Source organism: Polypterus senegalus, chromosome 2 (genome assembly GCF_016835505.1).
Source record: "Polypterus senegalus isolate Bchr_013 chromosome 2, ASM1683550v1, whole genome shotgun sequence".
Lineage (NCBI taxonomy): Eukaryota > Metazoa > Chordata > Cladistia > Polypteriformes > Polypteridae > Polypterus > Polypterus senegalus.
This window is the reverse complement of record NC_053155.1, coordinates 159,655,730-159,671,358: the sequence shown is the minus strand read 5'-3', so window position 1 is coordinate 159,671,358 and position 15,629 is coordinate 159,655,730. Positions and strand designations below refer to the sequence as shown.

Sequence of the window (15,629 nt, the reverse complement as noted above, 5' to 3'; positions counted from 1 at the left end):
TATAATTGTCTGTCTGTATTGGTTTCTTAATTGTCTTTTTCACACTTTTATGATAGCAATATAGAGTGTAATATTGTCCAAATAATGCTTCAGAGGTTGTAGCAACACAATATTTTTAAACGCTGATTTTATATAGACTGAAGGTTTGTAAATAATCAAGAAAAGTTAGGATACCTGTAGGATTTGTTGGCATCAATTTTAAAGGTTTAAATAATTTCCATTGCTGCTTTTTCCCTATAATAGGCTTTTTTGTATATAGTACTAATAATTTTGAAAATTGCATTATCTTGTTATTTTTGGTAACGTAAATGTTTTTTTACTTTCTGGCAGTTTACAGTTTACCTTTGTACCATTTGAGGTTATGCACAGGATTTGAACTTCAATAAAAACTGGAAAAATGGGGGTGTTCTAAATCTATTGACTGGTGGTGTATGGGGATTCCTGTGATTGTTTCCCAGTTGGAAGAGCCAAAAACATAATAAACCTTCCCAAAGCCTTGTTCAGAACACGTGTTTTTGAACATTTGAAACATATTTTTGTCATTTTGAGTTTGTTTTTCAGGTTGCTGAAATATTTTATTGTTATGACAGTTACATCATTTTGACATTGTCCTGCAACTGTAATTTTGCACATATACAGACAGTTTTTGTTAGTTTCTCAAGGCAGCAGCTATTTTGTTAATGGCAGACATCTGTTGCTAGTCATTTGTGTCATATGTGGTTTCCCATGGGATGGCTTGATGTCATTGAGCTGCCCTTATTTATGATCTGACAACCAAGTAACCCTTTATATTTCCCAGTTTACTTTAGTTAGGAACAATTATTTCCAGTTATGGTTTGGACATTTTTGCAGTGTTATTTTTTACTTTGATTTTGGTTTTCTGCTTATTGTTTGTTGATTGGTTCTTTTGTTCTGTCGTATACTAATAACCCTAGCCTGTTCCCAGACCATGACACTTTGACAGGTATTCTGTTGCCATTCATTTCCTTGCCTCCTCTTCTCTCAATGTTTTTCCTTGGATGCCAACCTTCATCTACATGTTCCAAACAATCATAGGCAAACATTTTTTAAGAGATTTCATTTTTTAGATATAAGCAGTGTCACGCAAGAGCGCATCGGGAGCAATTGAAGGACCGAAGGGGGACAAAGGGGACAAAGACAGCGTACTTACCTCTCTCTCCCTTTTTCCTCAGAAAAGACGAAGCAACGCCACCGTAACACCGGCCAGAGTAAACGACAGTCTCCACTTCCAGGTTCCTTTCTTCCTTCTGGTCCCCCAAAGATGACATCACATTCCCATCCACCATCACGTCTGATTTCCGGTCCACCCCTTTATATTGTCCCCCCCAAATCCGCCATCTTTGTCTTTTGATATCATGCAAGTTATTTTGTTTGAGAAGAAGACCTGTTCAATTATTTTTGTTACAGTATACGGGGCATAAAAACCCGAACCCTTTATACGATTCTGTCTTTTCTTTTACAGTGTTGTAGTCGGCAGGATTTGAAGTCCAAAAGAAATGACTGAAGGACAAGACCTGACCACGGTCCTGAACACACTGGCCAACGAATTGCAGGCACTAAAGGTGGAGCACGCTACCACGAGGGCGGAGCTTACTGACGCACGAAGACGACTGGCCACGGCAGAGACGGTAAAGCCGGAGCCCGCTCGGCCACCGCCTCCTCCTCCTATTTTGCCATTATCTGAAGTGGATGATATTGAATCTTATCTCACCATATTTGAGAGGACAGCCACCCATAATCAGTGGCCACATGCAGAGTATTTTGGGCGCCGTACCTGAAGGGTGCGGCGCAGCGGGCCTATCACGACCTACACGAGGAGGAAGCCGCCCAGTACACCCTCCGACCAGCAGGCGAGGGAGTGGCGGCACTGGCAGTTCGACCCCAACGAGCCTCCTAGGGCGCAGGCCTTCGAATTTTGGGGCAAAATCGGATTCTGGCTACGGCCAGATGTTAATGATGCTCGACGAGTGGTAGAGTTTGTTGTGTGTGAGGCCTTCCTATATGCCATGCCAGAATATCTCGCCCAGCAGGTCCGGAGATATCCATTTATGAACATGGACAGCCTTCTGGAGGTACTCGAGCGCCAGCTGGCAGTGAACCGACTCACGGAAGCGGAGAGGCCAGCTTTCGGGGGCCGACAGGGATGTGCGGTCATACCAGAGGACACCCGCCACAGTCCGGAGGCTCCGGCTAAACCACGCGACAGAGTCCCCACCTCGCCGCACTGTTTCAAGTGTGGTGAGGTGGGGCATATCGTCAGCTCCTGCCTCCTGAACCACGAACCGATGGACTGCAGCTGGATGCGGGGTGAGAGGTATTGTGCTCTGTTGAATCTCCTGGCGGTAAAAAACACAGGAGTGGTGTTAATTAATGGGCACTTGGTGGTTGTATTGTTTGACTCCAGGAGTAACATCACTATTGTTGCTCGCCGTTATGTTCTGCCGCGACAGTGGGCTGCCCCAAACACGAAAGTAACTTGTATACATGGGAAGACCAAGTCATATAGGTCCGCATATTGCTACATAACCTGGAAAGGGGAGCCTAAGAAAATGTTTGTTACATTTGAAAAGATTGGGATCGATCTAGTAGGACCCCTGGATCCTTCAAACCGAGGCCATAAGTACATCTTAGTCATGGTCGATTATGCCACTTGATACCCTGAAGCAATTCCCCTGCAAACTGCCAATTCGAAGAACATCGCTCGGGAACTAGTAGCCCTCTTTGCCCGGGTGGGTATACCTAAAGAGGTCCTCACGGACCAAGGTACCCCCTTCACTTCGGATACGTTCAGGGCGGTGGCCAAGTTGCTCTGCATTAAACATCTCAAGATGTCTGTCTACCACCCCCAAACAGACGGGCTGGTGGAATGTTTTAATCAGACCCTGAAACAGATGCTCCGCAAGGTAGTCAGCGTGGACGGTTGGAACTAGGACCAACTTTTACCCCTAGTGCTGTTCGCTTACCGGGAGTTGCCTCAAGCTTCCACCGAGTTTTCCCCTTTTGAACTTCTGTATGGGCGCCAACCCCGGGGTAAATTGGATGTACTAAAAGAAGGCTGGGAAGGAGAGGCGCTTCCCTCCGTCAGTATTCTAGAACATATCGCACAGTTACATGATAGGCTAGAAAAAATCAGACCCATACTAAAGGAACACATGTCCAAGGCTCAAGCAGCGCAGGCCCGCAACTACGACAGGAACATGTCCAGACGGGAATTTCAACCAGGGGATCGCATAATGGTGCTCGTGCCCACTTCCCACTCCAAATTGTTGGCCCCTTTGCAGGGCCCTACAAGGTAAAAGAGAGGAAAGGGCTTGTGGACTATTTGGTGCTTCAGCTGAATCGTCGACCGAGCGAGAGGGTCTATCATGTGAACTTGCTAAAACCCTGGAGGGACAGGGAAGAGCCGCCCCTCCCCTGGCTGACCCTCTCCCTTTTCTCGGAAAAAGACGCTCTCAACCGCGGTCCAAATTTAAGTCCCCAACAGCGACAGGAGCTCCTTGGAGCAATCTGGTCAGTCCCGGAAGTGGTCAGCGAGACCCCAGGGCCGACCGCGCTGATTCAGCACGACATTGTGACCGACCCGGGGGTGGTAGTCAAGGAAAGACCCTATTGCCTCCCGGAAGCGAAACGTACAGAGGTGGAGCTAGAGGTACAGCGAATGTTGGACCTGGACATCATTGAGGAGAGTTATAGCCCCCTGGTCCAGTCCGATCGTCCTTGCTTCCAAGCTGGATGGCTCCTGGTGATTCTGTAATGACTTCAGACGTCTCAATAAGGTCTCCTGCCAGTCCCCGCATGTTGCTGTATGCTTTTTCTTTTGTACTCCAGGACAGGCAGAGGAAAGAATGGTAAAGACCTGTAACTTCGGCGCTATATGCAATCATCAGACACTCCCCATCTGCCCGTGTTGTTCAAACACAGGAACATATATTGGTGTAAAAGTTTAACAAAAGTGCACTTTTATTCAAGTGCACTTTTTCCATCGCCTTTTCCTGTAAGAAGCAGTGTACACACTTCTCTCTATGCTGTGGTTTCTATTACACACCTGAAAGAAAGAGACAATACATATGAACATATCCAGCATAGAGCAACATGCGGGGACTGGCAGGAACACTCAATGAAACTGAATAAAAAGAAAATCAAGTGACGGTGAGATACGAAGAAGGCAGCTTCGCCAGCGTCTGTGTGTCAGAACCGGGTGGGGGGGCGTTAGTATGCATCGTGGTACAACGCAGAGCTATAGCGCGTCTGTATTCTGTTTCTTTTGTACTCCAGGGCACGCAGAGGAGAGAATAGTAAAGAGCAGTAAGTTCGGCGCTATATGCAATCATCAGACACTCCCCATCTGCCCGTTGTTTTGTTATACTTTTCAATACTTTTATACTGCTCAAACGGGCATGCTCAAAAAATACACGTGTAATGCCACGAAAAGTGCACGCAGACACTTCATTTCGCAAACAAAACAAGTGCACTTTTATTCAAAACTACCTGTATAACCGAAGAAAAAAGAAAGCAAGTTACAGTAGGCGATTGATACGACATCTTGCATGGTGCAATGCTAAGAAGTGCAGATTTTCATTCCGTGCTATATGAAATCATCACATTCAAATATTAACAGTTCCCACACACCCAAGGACCGTCCTTCCTACATTTACGACACGTGTACTTGTTGCCGTGTACACACCTCTCTGTGCTATGGTTTCTATTACACTGAATGAGCACCTGACACTGTACTTTCTTCCCTGGGGGAAGGTCCCGCATCAGAGAATTTCCAGTTCCTGCATTAATTCACACCCGATCTGACGCTGTTCGTTTTCAAATAATATTGCATTAGTGCGATTATATTTTCACATATATTGTCTCTTTCTTTCAGGTGTGTAATAGAAACCACAGCATAGAGAGAAGTGTGTACACTGCTTGACTGGCAGGAACACTCAATAAAACTGAATAAAAAGAAAAGCAAGTGATGGTGAGACACGAAGAAGGCAGCTTCGCCAGCGTTTGTGTGTCAGAACCGGGGGGTTGGGGGTTTGGGGGTAGCGTTAGTATGCATCGTGGTACACTGCAGAGCTATAGCGCGTCTTGAGTGAAAACAGCCGTGTCAGATGGGGTTGTATGAATTGATTCTGAACGCGACTGAGAGAGTGAAAAGTGAATAAAAAAAAAAGCTAACCTTTACAAAGATCATAAATTGCACCGGCTGTTACAGACTGAAATCAAAGGTATGCTTTTATTCTAAAACAGTAAGACTAAGAGCAGTTTACTTCTCAAAACGGAGGGGCGCAGGATCGAACCCGTCACCCCTTGATTCGCAAGCGGGGGCTGAATCTATTGAACCACGGAGTCAGTTACAGTAAACTGGTGTCAATGTCGCATGTTAAGGCGGCTTTTTGTTTCTGCAGTTATATGTTTGAATAAAAGTGCAATTGTGTTATTCTTGTGAAAATGTTTCTTTGCTATTTGGACTTCAGGCTTCATACATTATATAGTTTATGCCTAAATTTTGTCATCTACTACTAGAATATAAAAAAAGTTTCTGTTTTAACAATGTGTTGACACAGATTACTGTAGAAACGGAACAGACATGAAATGCGTGTGTTCCAAACAACGATCTATTATTTCACTCTAAAACTCCACTTCACTCCCAGATACTCAATCAAGGCATGAGCTGAGAGAAGTTCATGCATGTTCTAAATTGGTGGGGGGATGGAATAGCCGGCTGCTCTTTATCAGCACATTTAGAAGACAAAGGGCGCTGGCGGAGAGTTGTGAAGGGATTTAAGAAGCAGTTTAAGGTGGGACGGAATTACGAGTTTTTTCGTAGGCTCTGGTAATTCTAGTGTTGAAAAGACAGCTTCGAGCATTGTTTTAATCTTGTTGTATTTAATGAAGACTTTTTTCTATTGGATTATAACCTCCACTTCACTTCTGTTTTTATGGGATCATTTATTTATTGAAGGATACTGAAAGCACTGCACTTTAATTTGGACTTGATTGTTGTTTTGTTGATTTTAATAAAAGCACTTGGCACTTTTTGCACCATCTGATTGCTCCGTTGTAGTGCCTCACTGTCTTGCTCATCGGCAACATTACTGACATTACTGACAGAGACGAGTTTAAGGGCTCCCGAGATGGGAGCATGCAGCGAACCCACATCTTCACAGACTCTACCTCAAAACTGTAATCTCCTCTCCACCCAGTTCCTCCTCACTTCCTTCATGCCAGAACTCAAGTCATGCAAGGTTAGTTTTCTTGGTTGTTTATGGTTAGTTTTTGTATAAATTACGGATTTTTCAAATGTAAATTTTGAAATGTGCTTAAAACTCATTAAAAAAAGTGTTTACAGAGAGCGGTTCGTAAGGCTCTAGTGTAAACTCTTTCAATACAGTCGAACCTAGCTAAGTCGACCTTCCCTAAGTCAAAAACCTCCCTATGTCGAATTACTCGTTAGACCCTGGCCGAATTCCTATAAGACCAATGTATTTAGATCTCCTCAACTTGAAAACTTTTCGGCTCCCAACCTCTGTTAGTCGAATTTTCTATGGCCTTTGGATTATTATTCTGAGGCTACATTTCAGAACATGTGGTCTGGAAAACCAAGAAAAGGGATGCAAAGTCTTACCTTAATGCGTTCCACAAGAGATTAAGCGACTCTGTGAGGGTAGGACGTCTATTTTGAGACCAAATGTGTCCGAAAACTAAAGTGAGTGGCTGGAATAATCTGCGTCCCATTTTGGCGGGAGGAGCCTTGAATAGTGTTCGCGTCTGTGTGCTTCTCCATAGTCCCCCGTACGGTTCGTGCCCCGAAAATGGCAACTGGTAAAACGTTGTCAATCGCGGAAAAAGTCATCAGAGCCGTCGAAAAGGGCGACAAGAAGAAAGTGGAAATTGCAAAGCAATTCAGCATTCCCGCAAGTACGCTCTCCACTTTTCTGAAAGAAAAAGAAAAGATTTTGAAACTGTATAGTGAGAAGAAGTCATGTGGCTATCAGAAGAGAATGAGGGAATGTGAGTATACCGTCATTGAACAATGCGTTTTGAAGTGGTTTGTGCAAGCAAGGGATAGGAACGTTCCTATTGACGGGAAGCTTTTGCAAGCAAAAGCAGAAGAATTTGCCAAAGAGTTGGGCCATTCAGAATTTAAAGCTAGCAATGGATGGCTGGACAAATTCAAGAAAAGACACGGAATTGTGTTTAATAGGCTATGTGGCAAAAGTGCGCAAGTGCAAGAAGAAGATTGCAGTCATTGGATACAGAAACTGCCAGAAATTGTTAAAGATTACAGTCCTGATGACGTCTTCAATGCTGACGAAACTGGTTTATTTTTTAAATGCACTCCGGACAAAACAATGACTTTCAAAGGTGAACCTTACCACGGCGGAAAGAAAAGTAAGGAGCGCGTGACTCTTCTTTTGGGCGCAAACATGAGTGGGTTAGAAAAATTACCCGCATTGTTTATTGGGAAATCTTTGAAACCCAGATGCTTCAAAAATGTGAAATCGCTACCTGTGCATTACGAGGCCAATAAGAAAGCTTGGATGACATCACAGCTTTTCTCCAAGTGGCAGAGAAAAGTGGATGCAGCGATGGTCCGGAAGAAAAGAAAAATCATTCTTTTCATCAACAATTGCACAGCACATAACCATATCACTGTCATGAAAGGTGTGACAATCAAGTTTTTGCCGCCGAACACGACATCTAAGCTTCAACCTCTGGACCAGGGCATCATTAACAATTTCAAGTTGCGATACCGCAAACTTGTTGTGAGAAAATTGCTGCGGGATATCGAAGATGAACGCCTACTAGGAACTGACCTGCTAGAAGCAATGCGAATGGCCCGGAGAGCTTGGGAACATATGGTGACGTACAAGAGTGGAGGAAGATGCACACAGGTAGATTACATCTTATACAGAAGAGTCAATCTGAAGGAGATTGAAGACTGCAAAGTACTGGCAGGGGAAAGTGTAGTTAAGCAGCATAGGATGGTGGTCTGTAGGATGACGTTGGAGATCAAGAAGAGGAAGAGAGTGAGGGCAGAGTCAAGGATCAAATGGTGGAAGTTGAAAAAGGAAGACTGCAAGGTTGAGTTTAGGGAGAAAGTGAGACAGGCACTGGGTGGTAGTGAAGAATTACCAGACATTTGGGTAACTACAGCAGATGTAGTAAAGGTGACAGCAAGAAGCTTGGTGTGACATCTGGACAGAGGAAGGAGGAAAAGGAAACCTGGTTGTGGAATGGGGACGTACAGGAGAGTATACAGAGGAAGAGAATGGCAAAGAAGAAGTAGGATAGTCAGAGAGATGCAGAAAGTAGACAAGAGTTCAAGGAGATAAGGCGCAAGGTGAAGAGAGAGGCGATGAAGGCTAAAGAAAAAGCATATGATGAGTTGTATGAGAGGCTGGACACTAAGGAGGGAGAAAAGAACCTGTACCAATTGGCTAGACAGAGGGACCGAGCTGGGAAAGATGTGCAGCAGGTTAGGGTAATAACGGATAAAGATGGAAATGTACTCACAACTGAGAGTAGAGTGTGTTGAGCAGATAAAAAGAGTACTGTGAGAGGCTTATGAATTGGGAGAACGAGAGAGAAAAGAGTTTGGATGATGTGGAGATCAGGAAGTGCAACGGATTAGCAAGGAGGAAGTAAGGACAGCTATGAAGAGGATGAAGAATGGAAAAGCTGTTAGTCCAGATGACATAACATACCTGTGGAAGCATGGAGGTGTTTAGGCGAGATGGCAGTGGAGTTTTTAACCGGATTATTTAATGGAATCTTGGAAAGTGAGAGGAAGCCTGAAGAGTGCAGAAGAAGTGTACTGGTGCCGATATTTAAGAATGTGCAGGACTGTAGTAACTACAGGGGGATAAAATTGAAGAGCCATAGCATGAAGATATGGGAAAAATTAGTAGAAGCTAGGTTAAGAAGTAAGGTGATGATTAGTGGGCAGCAGTATGGTTTCATGCCAAGAAAGAGCACCACAGATGCGATGTTTGCTCTGAGGGTGTTGATGCAGAAGTATAGAGAAGGTCAGAAGGAGCTGCATTGTGTCTTTGTGGACCTGGAAAAAGCATATGACAGTGTGCCTCGAGAGGAGTTGTGGTATTGTATGAAGAAGTGAGAGTGGCAGAGAACTATGCAAGAGTTGTACAGGATATGTATGAGGGAAGTGTGACTGTGGTGATGTCTGCGGTAGGAATGATGGATGCATTCAAGGTGGAGGTGGGATTACATCAGGGATCGGCTCTGAGCCCTTTCTTATTTGCAATGGTGATGGACAGGTTGACAGACAAGATTAGACAGGAGCCCCTATTGACTATGATGTTTGCTGATGACATTGTGATCTGTAGTGATAGTAGGGAGCAGGTTGAGGAAACCCTGGAGAGATGCTCTAGAGAGGAGAGGAATGAAGGTCAGTAGGAACAAGACAGAATACATGTGTTATTGAGAGGAAAGTCAGTGGAATGGTAAGGATGTAAGGAGTACAGTTGGCAAAGGTCGATAAGTTTAAATACTTGGGATCAACAGTATAGAGTAATGGGGATTGTAGAAGAGAGGTGAAAAAGATAGTGCAGGCGGCAGGATGGAATGGGTAGAGAAGAGATGGATATCAGCCAGACTGAAAGATAATGTCTGCAGGACGGTAGTGAGACCAGCTACGTTAAATTGGTTGGAGACAGTGACACTGACCAGAAAGCAGGAGACAGAGCTGAAGGTGGCAGAGTTAAAGATGCTAATTTGTATTGGGTGTCACAAGGATGGACAGGATTAGAAATGAGAGAAATTAGTACATTAGAGGGTCAGCTCAGGTTGGACGGTTGGGAGACAAAGTCAGAGAGGCTGAGTATATTGGGAGAAGGATGCTAAGGATAAGTCTGCCAGGGAAGAGAAAAAGAGGAAGGCCTAAGTGAAGGTTTATGGATGTGGTTAGAGAGGACATGTAGGTGATGGCTGTAACAGAACAAGATGCAGAGGACAGAAAGATATGGAAGAAGATGATCCGCTGTGGCAACCCATAACGAGAGTGGCCGAAAGAAGAAGAAATATTCTCAATATAGAAGTTTAAGAAGCTTTTTCATTTTTCACCATCTGGTAGAGGTCAGTAGAGAGCTAGAATCTGGGTAAAGAATCCTAAATCATAAAGTAATCTGGAAGTAATCCAGAAATAATCTAGTAATCTAGAATAGCAGAAAGTGGTACCCCATATACTTATGTCTGAAATTTGTCATTTCTAACCTTCTGGAAGTTTTTTTTAGAGGGCTAGGATCACTGGCAAAAAATAAAATATTAAAAATGATATCACATCCATTTTGCCAGCAATTACAATTGTGGAGTAGAAAGATTACATAAATAGTAACCTGCTTTCTTTTTCATTCTCCAAGTCTCCTCCATTTTGCTACCTCATGTGAGGCTAGACCACACATCACAGTCCTAGCCCTCTGACATGCCAAGAGACAGGACATCAGCTCTATATAGTCTTTATGTGAAAAAAGCAGTGGCAGATGGGGGAGGGAGGGGGGGCTAGGGTAGGATCATGAACGTGACTGAGAGAATGAAACTGAATAAAAAAAACAAAAACAAAGCTAACCTTTACAAGTATTATACATTTACACCAGCTGTTACAGACTGAAATCAAATGTATGCTTTTATTCTAAAATAGTAAGAATAAAAGCAGCTCATTTCTCAAAATGGACTCATCAGGGATTGAACCCATGAAGTGAACAGCTGATACCGTTGCACCACCGAAGCAGTCGTAGTAAATGTGTGTCAATGTCGCACCCTAACACGGGTTCTTTTTTTGAATAAAAGCGCATTTGTTCTGTTATATTTGTACATTTTGTGAAAGTGTTTCTTTGATATTTGGACTTCAGGATTCACACATTATAAACTTCATGTCTACATTTTGTCAACTATTACTAAAACATGAAAAACGTTTTTGTTTTAATGATGTGTTCACTGTATATAGATTGTTGTAGACACGGAACACACATGAAATGCATGTGTTCCAAATAATGATATTTCTAAAAGGTGTGATCTGTTTGACTTCTCACTCTATACAACTCCAAGCAACTGACACGCAGGTAAACAGACTTGAGCTGAGAAGGCTGTGCGCTGGTGGGGGATGTGATAGCAGGCTGCTTGCTGTTTGCTGCTTATCTGCACATTTACAAAACAATAGATGCTGAGAGGTGAGGTGGGATGGATCTACGAGTTTTTTCGTAGGCTCTGTTAATTCTAGTGTTAAAGATTTTGGTCCAGAATGATGTTAATTTGGTGCATGCTCAAAACATGTGCCCAGTGAGGCTGGAACTTGATTGCAACGTTCACAGGTTTGATCTTGCCCTGGAAACATTTTGGACAATTTTAAGCACGACAGATGTGCTCAATATTTAATTTTAAGCTGAATAATTATGGAGCTCGAGTGGATTCTCTGCATTGCTACTTTCCACTCAATTTCTGAAATATTGAGGGAGAGATCCTTTTCCCATTGTCCCCTTGGATCTTTGAAAGGGAGGGACTGTAAAAAATGTTTTATATATTACAGAAATGCTGTCTGAGTCCTCAAGACTGATCAATATTTTTCTGGCATAGAGGTTGGTGGAAGGTGAGGAAAATTGGGCAGATTCTGTTTAACAAAGTTTCTGATTTGAAGGTAATGAAAGATGCAAAGACGTTGTCTATGTACAGATCTCTAAGTGATTTGATCCCAAATGTTTTCCAGACATTAAAAACTGTGGAAAAAGGTGGTTCTCATGCAGAGGTGCCACAGTTAAAAGCTTCTTTATCTTAAAATGTTTTCTACATTGGTTACATATTCTGAGTGAGTGAAGCACAATTGGGTTGTTAGTATATTGGTGATAACTGCATCTAATGGGGTTGTGACAGATTAGGGCGTTGTCTTCTCCTTGAACCCTAGGATCACCAGGTAAAAGTCAGAAGTTTGGATTTATTATAATAATAATGTGCACAAAGCATGCTCCTCTCCACAATTCTCATATAAACCAATAATCACTAATAAACAATAATCCTCCACTTCCAGATGTGTTGCCACCCTTCCACCCAGCTCAGCTCACCTGTCTGGGATTTCCCAGAGTCCTTTTATAGTTCCTGACCTGGAAGTGTTTCCCATCCTTCAGTCCATGATTCCTTATCACTTCCGGGACAGATAAAAAGTCCTTTTCTTCACCCCGGAAGTACGTCACTTTTGCTGTCGCTTTGCCTATGACACACGTCCGGGTTATAGGGCACAAATGACTCTCTGGGCCTCCCTGCAGCATCCTCTGATGGCCCCTGTGGTATCCAGCAGGGCTGTAGAGGAAAACTCCATCGTCCATGATTCCATGCTGCAGGGAAAGCTCCACCTGGCGGCCTGGGGGTGTTGGCTGGGATGACAAGCTGGCCACAGACCACAGTACTCCCCCCCCAGCGAAAACCCATGGGTTGGAGCGTCCAGCCCCGCGAGGGACATCTTTCTCCAAGAGGATTCAAAGGTGGGCCCCGGTGACATTGAAAATTGAATTGAAAATTCGTAGCACAGCCTCTGTCTCTCTGGTTGTATCCTTTTGTGTGACTAGAAACACCTCAGTACTTCGGGCTCCACCCCTTTCTCTGCTGAGGAGGATTCATCGGCTGCCCTTGAGCTTTCCCATCTCTTTTCTATTTTGTCAGGAAACCCCTGTTTTATTTTAGTGATCTCCCGTTTAATCTGGGGCTTGCCTATAGTTTGGGTCTCTCTATTAATTGAAGAGAGCCCTTTTACTGTTTGAACCCCTTTTGATTTAACAACAACCAGTGGCGGCATCTTTAGATCTGCATCGCTCCTGAAGACAGCACTATCCAACTGCTCCGGTATGATCGGGTCTTCCCCTGCCCACTCGGTCATTGTTTGTGTCTTTCTTGTAGATCTCACAGAGGATTGGCACCCGCTACTGATCAATCGTGGGCCCAGTTCACTCTGCGTCCCTCTATTATATACGGTACGGGTCTCGCTTACCTGTACCAATGCATTTTTTAATACCGGAGGCTCCCGACTGATCTGATGCAAGTACAGTGAAACCTCTAGATACGAGTTTAATTCGTTCCAGCACTGAGCTTGTATAGCGAATTTCTTGTATCTAGAACAAAACTTCCCCATTGAAAATAATTAAATCCAGTTAATCCGTTCCGCACCCCCAAAAATATCAACATAAAAATCAATTTTCCTAACCAATAACACTGATAAATAAGTGTGGATACACTTTGTCTGCTGAGCGTCATGTGATCATAACTGAGCTGATGGTTCTTCTCTCTCGTGCGTCTCCCTCTCCTTATCTCTCTTGCTCGCTCGCGCGCCCTCTCTCTCTCCTTATCTCTCTTGCTCGCCCCCTCTCTCTCTCCTCTTATCTCTCTTGCTCACTCACTCGCGCGCCCCCCTCTCTCTCTCCTTATCTCTCTTGCTCTCTCTCTCCTCTTGAGGGTAGTGAAAAGCCAAGCAAAATGACACCTTTTATTGGCTAACTAAAAAGATTACAATATGCAAGCTTTCGAGGCAACTCAGGCCCCTTCTTCAGGCAAGATGTAATCAAAGCTTGCATATTGTAATCTTTTTAGTTAGCCAATAAAAGGTGTCATTTTGCTTGGCTTTTCACTGCATTCATAATGGCTAACACGGTACAACACCCTAGTACTCCTCTTGAAGGCAATCGTCTCCTATTCTCCGTCTAAATGTCCGCAATATTTTTGGATAAGCTTATACGGCGAACTGCTACAGCGAAACAATGAAATCACAAGCGCACAAACGCATAGATCCTCACGCTGCGGGAGAACAAGGAACACTGAGTGAGCTGACGGGCTGGCAGCGTCACCTTGGGTGAATCACCGAGTCAAGGCGGATTGGGAAACGCGTCACGCATAACCACAGCCTGGCTCGTTGCTCGTTACGCGAGCCAATGCTCGTATTTAGATCCGAATTTTTCACTCATACTTTCCTCTTATCTTGAATTTCTCATATACAGAGTTGATCGTATCTAGAGGTTCCGCTGTACTTGTTTACCTTCTATATAGGTGCTTCAGCTGTCTTTCCCAGTTCACCAACGATCTTCTTGATCACCTCCAGTGTCTGCAAAATACTCCGCATGGGCTTCATTAATATTCAGAGTTACCGTACATCAATAATATCAGTTAATTCGGCCGGAGGCAGGTTCACTTCCTTATTCTCCTTACCTGTTGGCCGGGAGCAAACGAGCACGCCTGCTCCTGGCACATGCTCTGACGGGTTCCGCAAGGGAGCCTGGGATTTGGAGTTCTTTGTGGAGGTCCGTGGTGCCGCTTTTGGCTGACTGCGATCCATCTGTTTCAATTTATCGACAGACCAATCAGTCATTTCCTGGACCTCCTTACCAATTTGTAGGGAGAGCAGTGCTTTACTCATGCCCCCCTTCCCCTTCGGAAAAACCAAGTCCGTCTTTTCCTGGGTGAAGCCACAAGCAGCTGTACATGGACCTTCTCCTTCCCACAGTCCTTCAGGGTCAGTCACATGTCCGTCGCTGGCACCCGACATGCAGAAGTCCTTCGTTTTATTCGTCTGCCTGAACGAGAGTGCACCACCGCCTTCAGGGTTTTCTTCCACCGCCCGCAGAGCCTCCGGATGAACATCTGGGAGGTATGTGCACGGGACAAAATGTGTTATTTTAAAAAGATTTTCAAACCCTTCCCCGGCACATACCTCCTTAAAGTTGTCTTCTTCTTGATGCTTCTCCCAATACGCATAGCCGCTCCATGGCTCGTCTTGAGCACAGGCAATGTTGAACACAGGACCTCCAGTTGGGCTACCACTCTGCTTATTCTTCTTTTTTCCCATGACGGTCTTGAAAACAGGCTTACTGGCAATTTTCTGCGAGCCTTAACACTGTCTTCTTAGGATATTCTGTCCACAGAAATTTTTTCTCAGGTCCTCTGCCAAACCGACAGCCAGAGAATCCTGCCCGACTATGCCACTGTGACAGATTGGGGCACTGTCTTCTCCTTGAACCCTCAGATCAAATGTCAGACACCAGGCAAAAGTCCGAAGTTTAGATTTATTACAATAATAATGTGCAAAAAGCACACTCCTCTCCACAATTCACATATAAACCAATAATCACTAATAAACAATAATCCTCCACTCCCAGATGCGTTGCCACCCTTCCACCCAGCACAGCTCATCCTTCTGGGATTTCCCAGAGTCCTTTTATAGTTCCTGACCTGGAAGTGTTTCCCATCCTTCAGTCCATGATTCGTAATCTCTTCTGGGTCAGATAAAAAGTCCTTTTCTTCACCCCGGAAGTACATCACTTCTGCTGCTGCTTTGCCTATGACACACTTCTGGGTTATAGGGCACAAACGACTCTCTGGGCCTCCCTGCAGTGTCCTCTGATGGCCCCTGTGGTATCCAGCAGGGCTGTAGAGGAAAACCTCCATCGTCCATGATTCCCTGCTGGTATTTGGGGCACCTCCATGTGCAGGGAGCGCTCCACCTGGTGGCCTGGGGATGTTGGCTGGGATGACAAGCCAGCCACAGACCACAGGGTACAAAGCAAAGAATAAAAAGAGGTACTGCAGGAGTTTATTTCTATTGCCAACCAAACCTGTGT

The 15,629-nt window shown here is 44.4% G+C and overlaps 1 protein-coding gene across 1 annotated transcript; it reads left to right on the top strand.

Annotated features, from left to right (window-relative positions):
• The first annotated feature begins 6,830 nt into the window (after positions 1-6,830).
• LOC120524427 (tigger transposable element-derived protein 4-like) lies at positions 6,831-14,103 on the top strand. Its single transcript, XM_039746280.1, has 2 exons — positions 6,831-7,880; positions 14,062-14,103. Exons 1-2 carry the CDS (start codon positions 6,831-6,833, stop codon positions 14,101-14,103), a joined length of 1,092 nt encoding a protein of 363 aa, XP_039602214.1.
• The last annotated feature ends 1,526 nt before the right edge of the window (positions 14,104-15,629 follow it).

Excerpts from the sequence above, each read along its gene's own strand:
- LOC120524427 (XM_039746280.1), top strand. The coding sequence starts at position 6,831 with ATGGCAACTGGTAAAACGTTGTCAATCGCGGAAAAAGTCATCAGAGCC. Across the intron at positions 7,881-14,061 it reads GGAGAGCTTGGGAACATATG|GTGCTTCAGCTGTCTTTCCC; the intron begins GTGACGTACAAG and ends CCTTCTATATAG.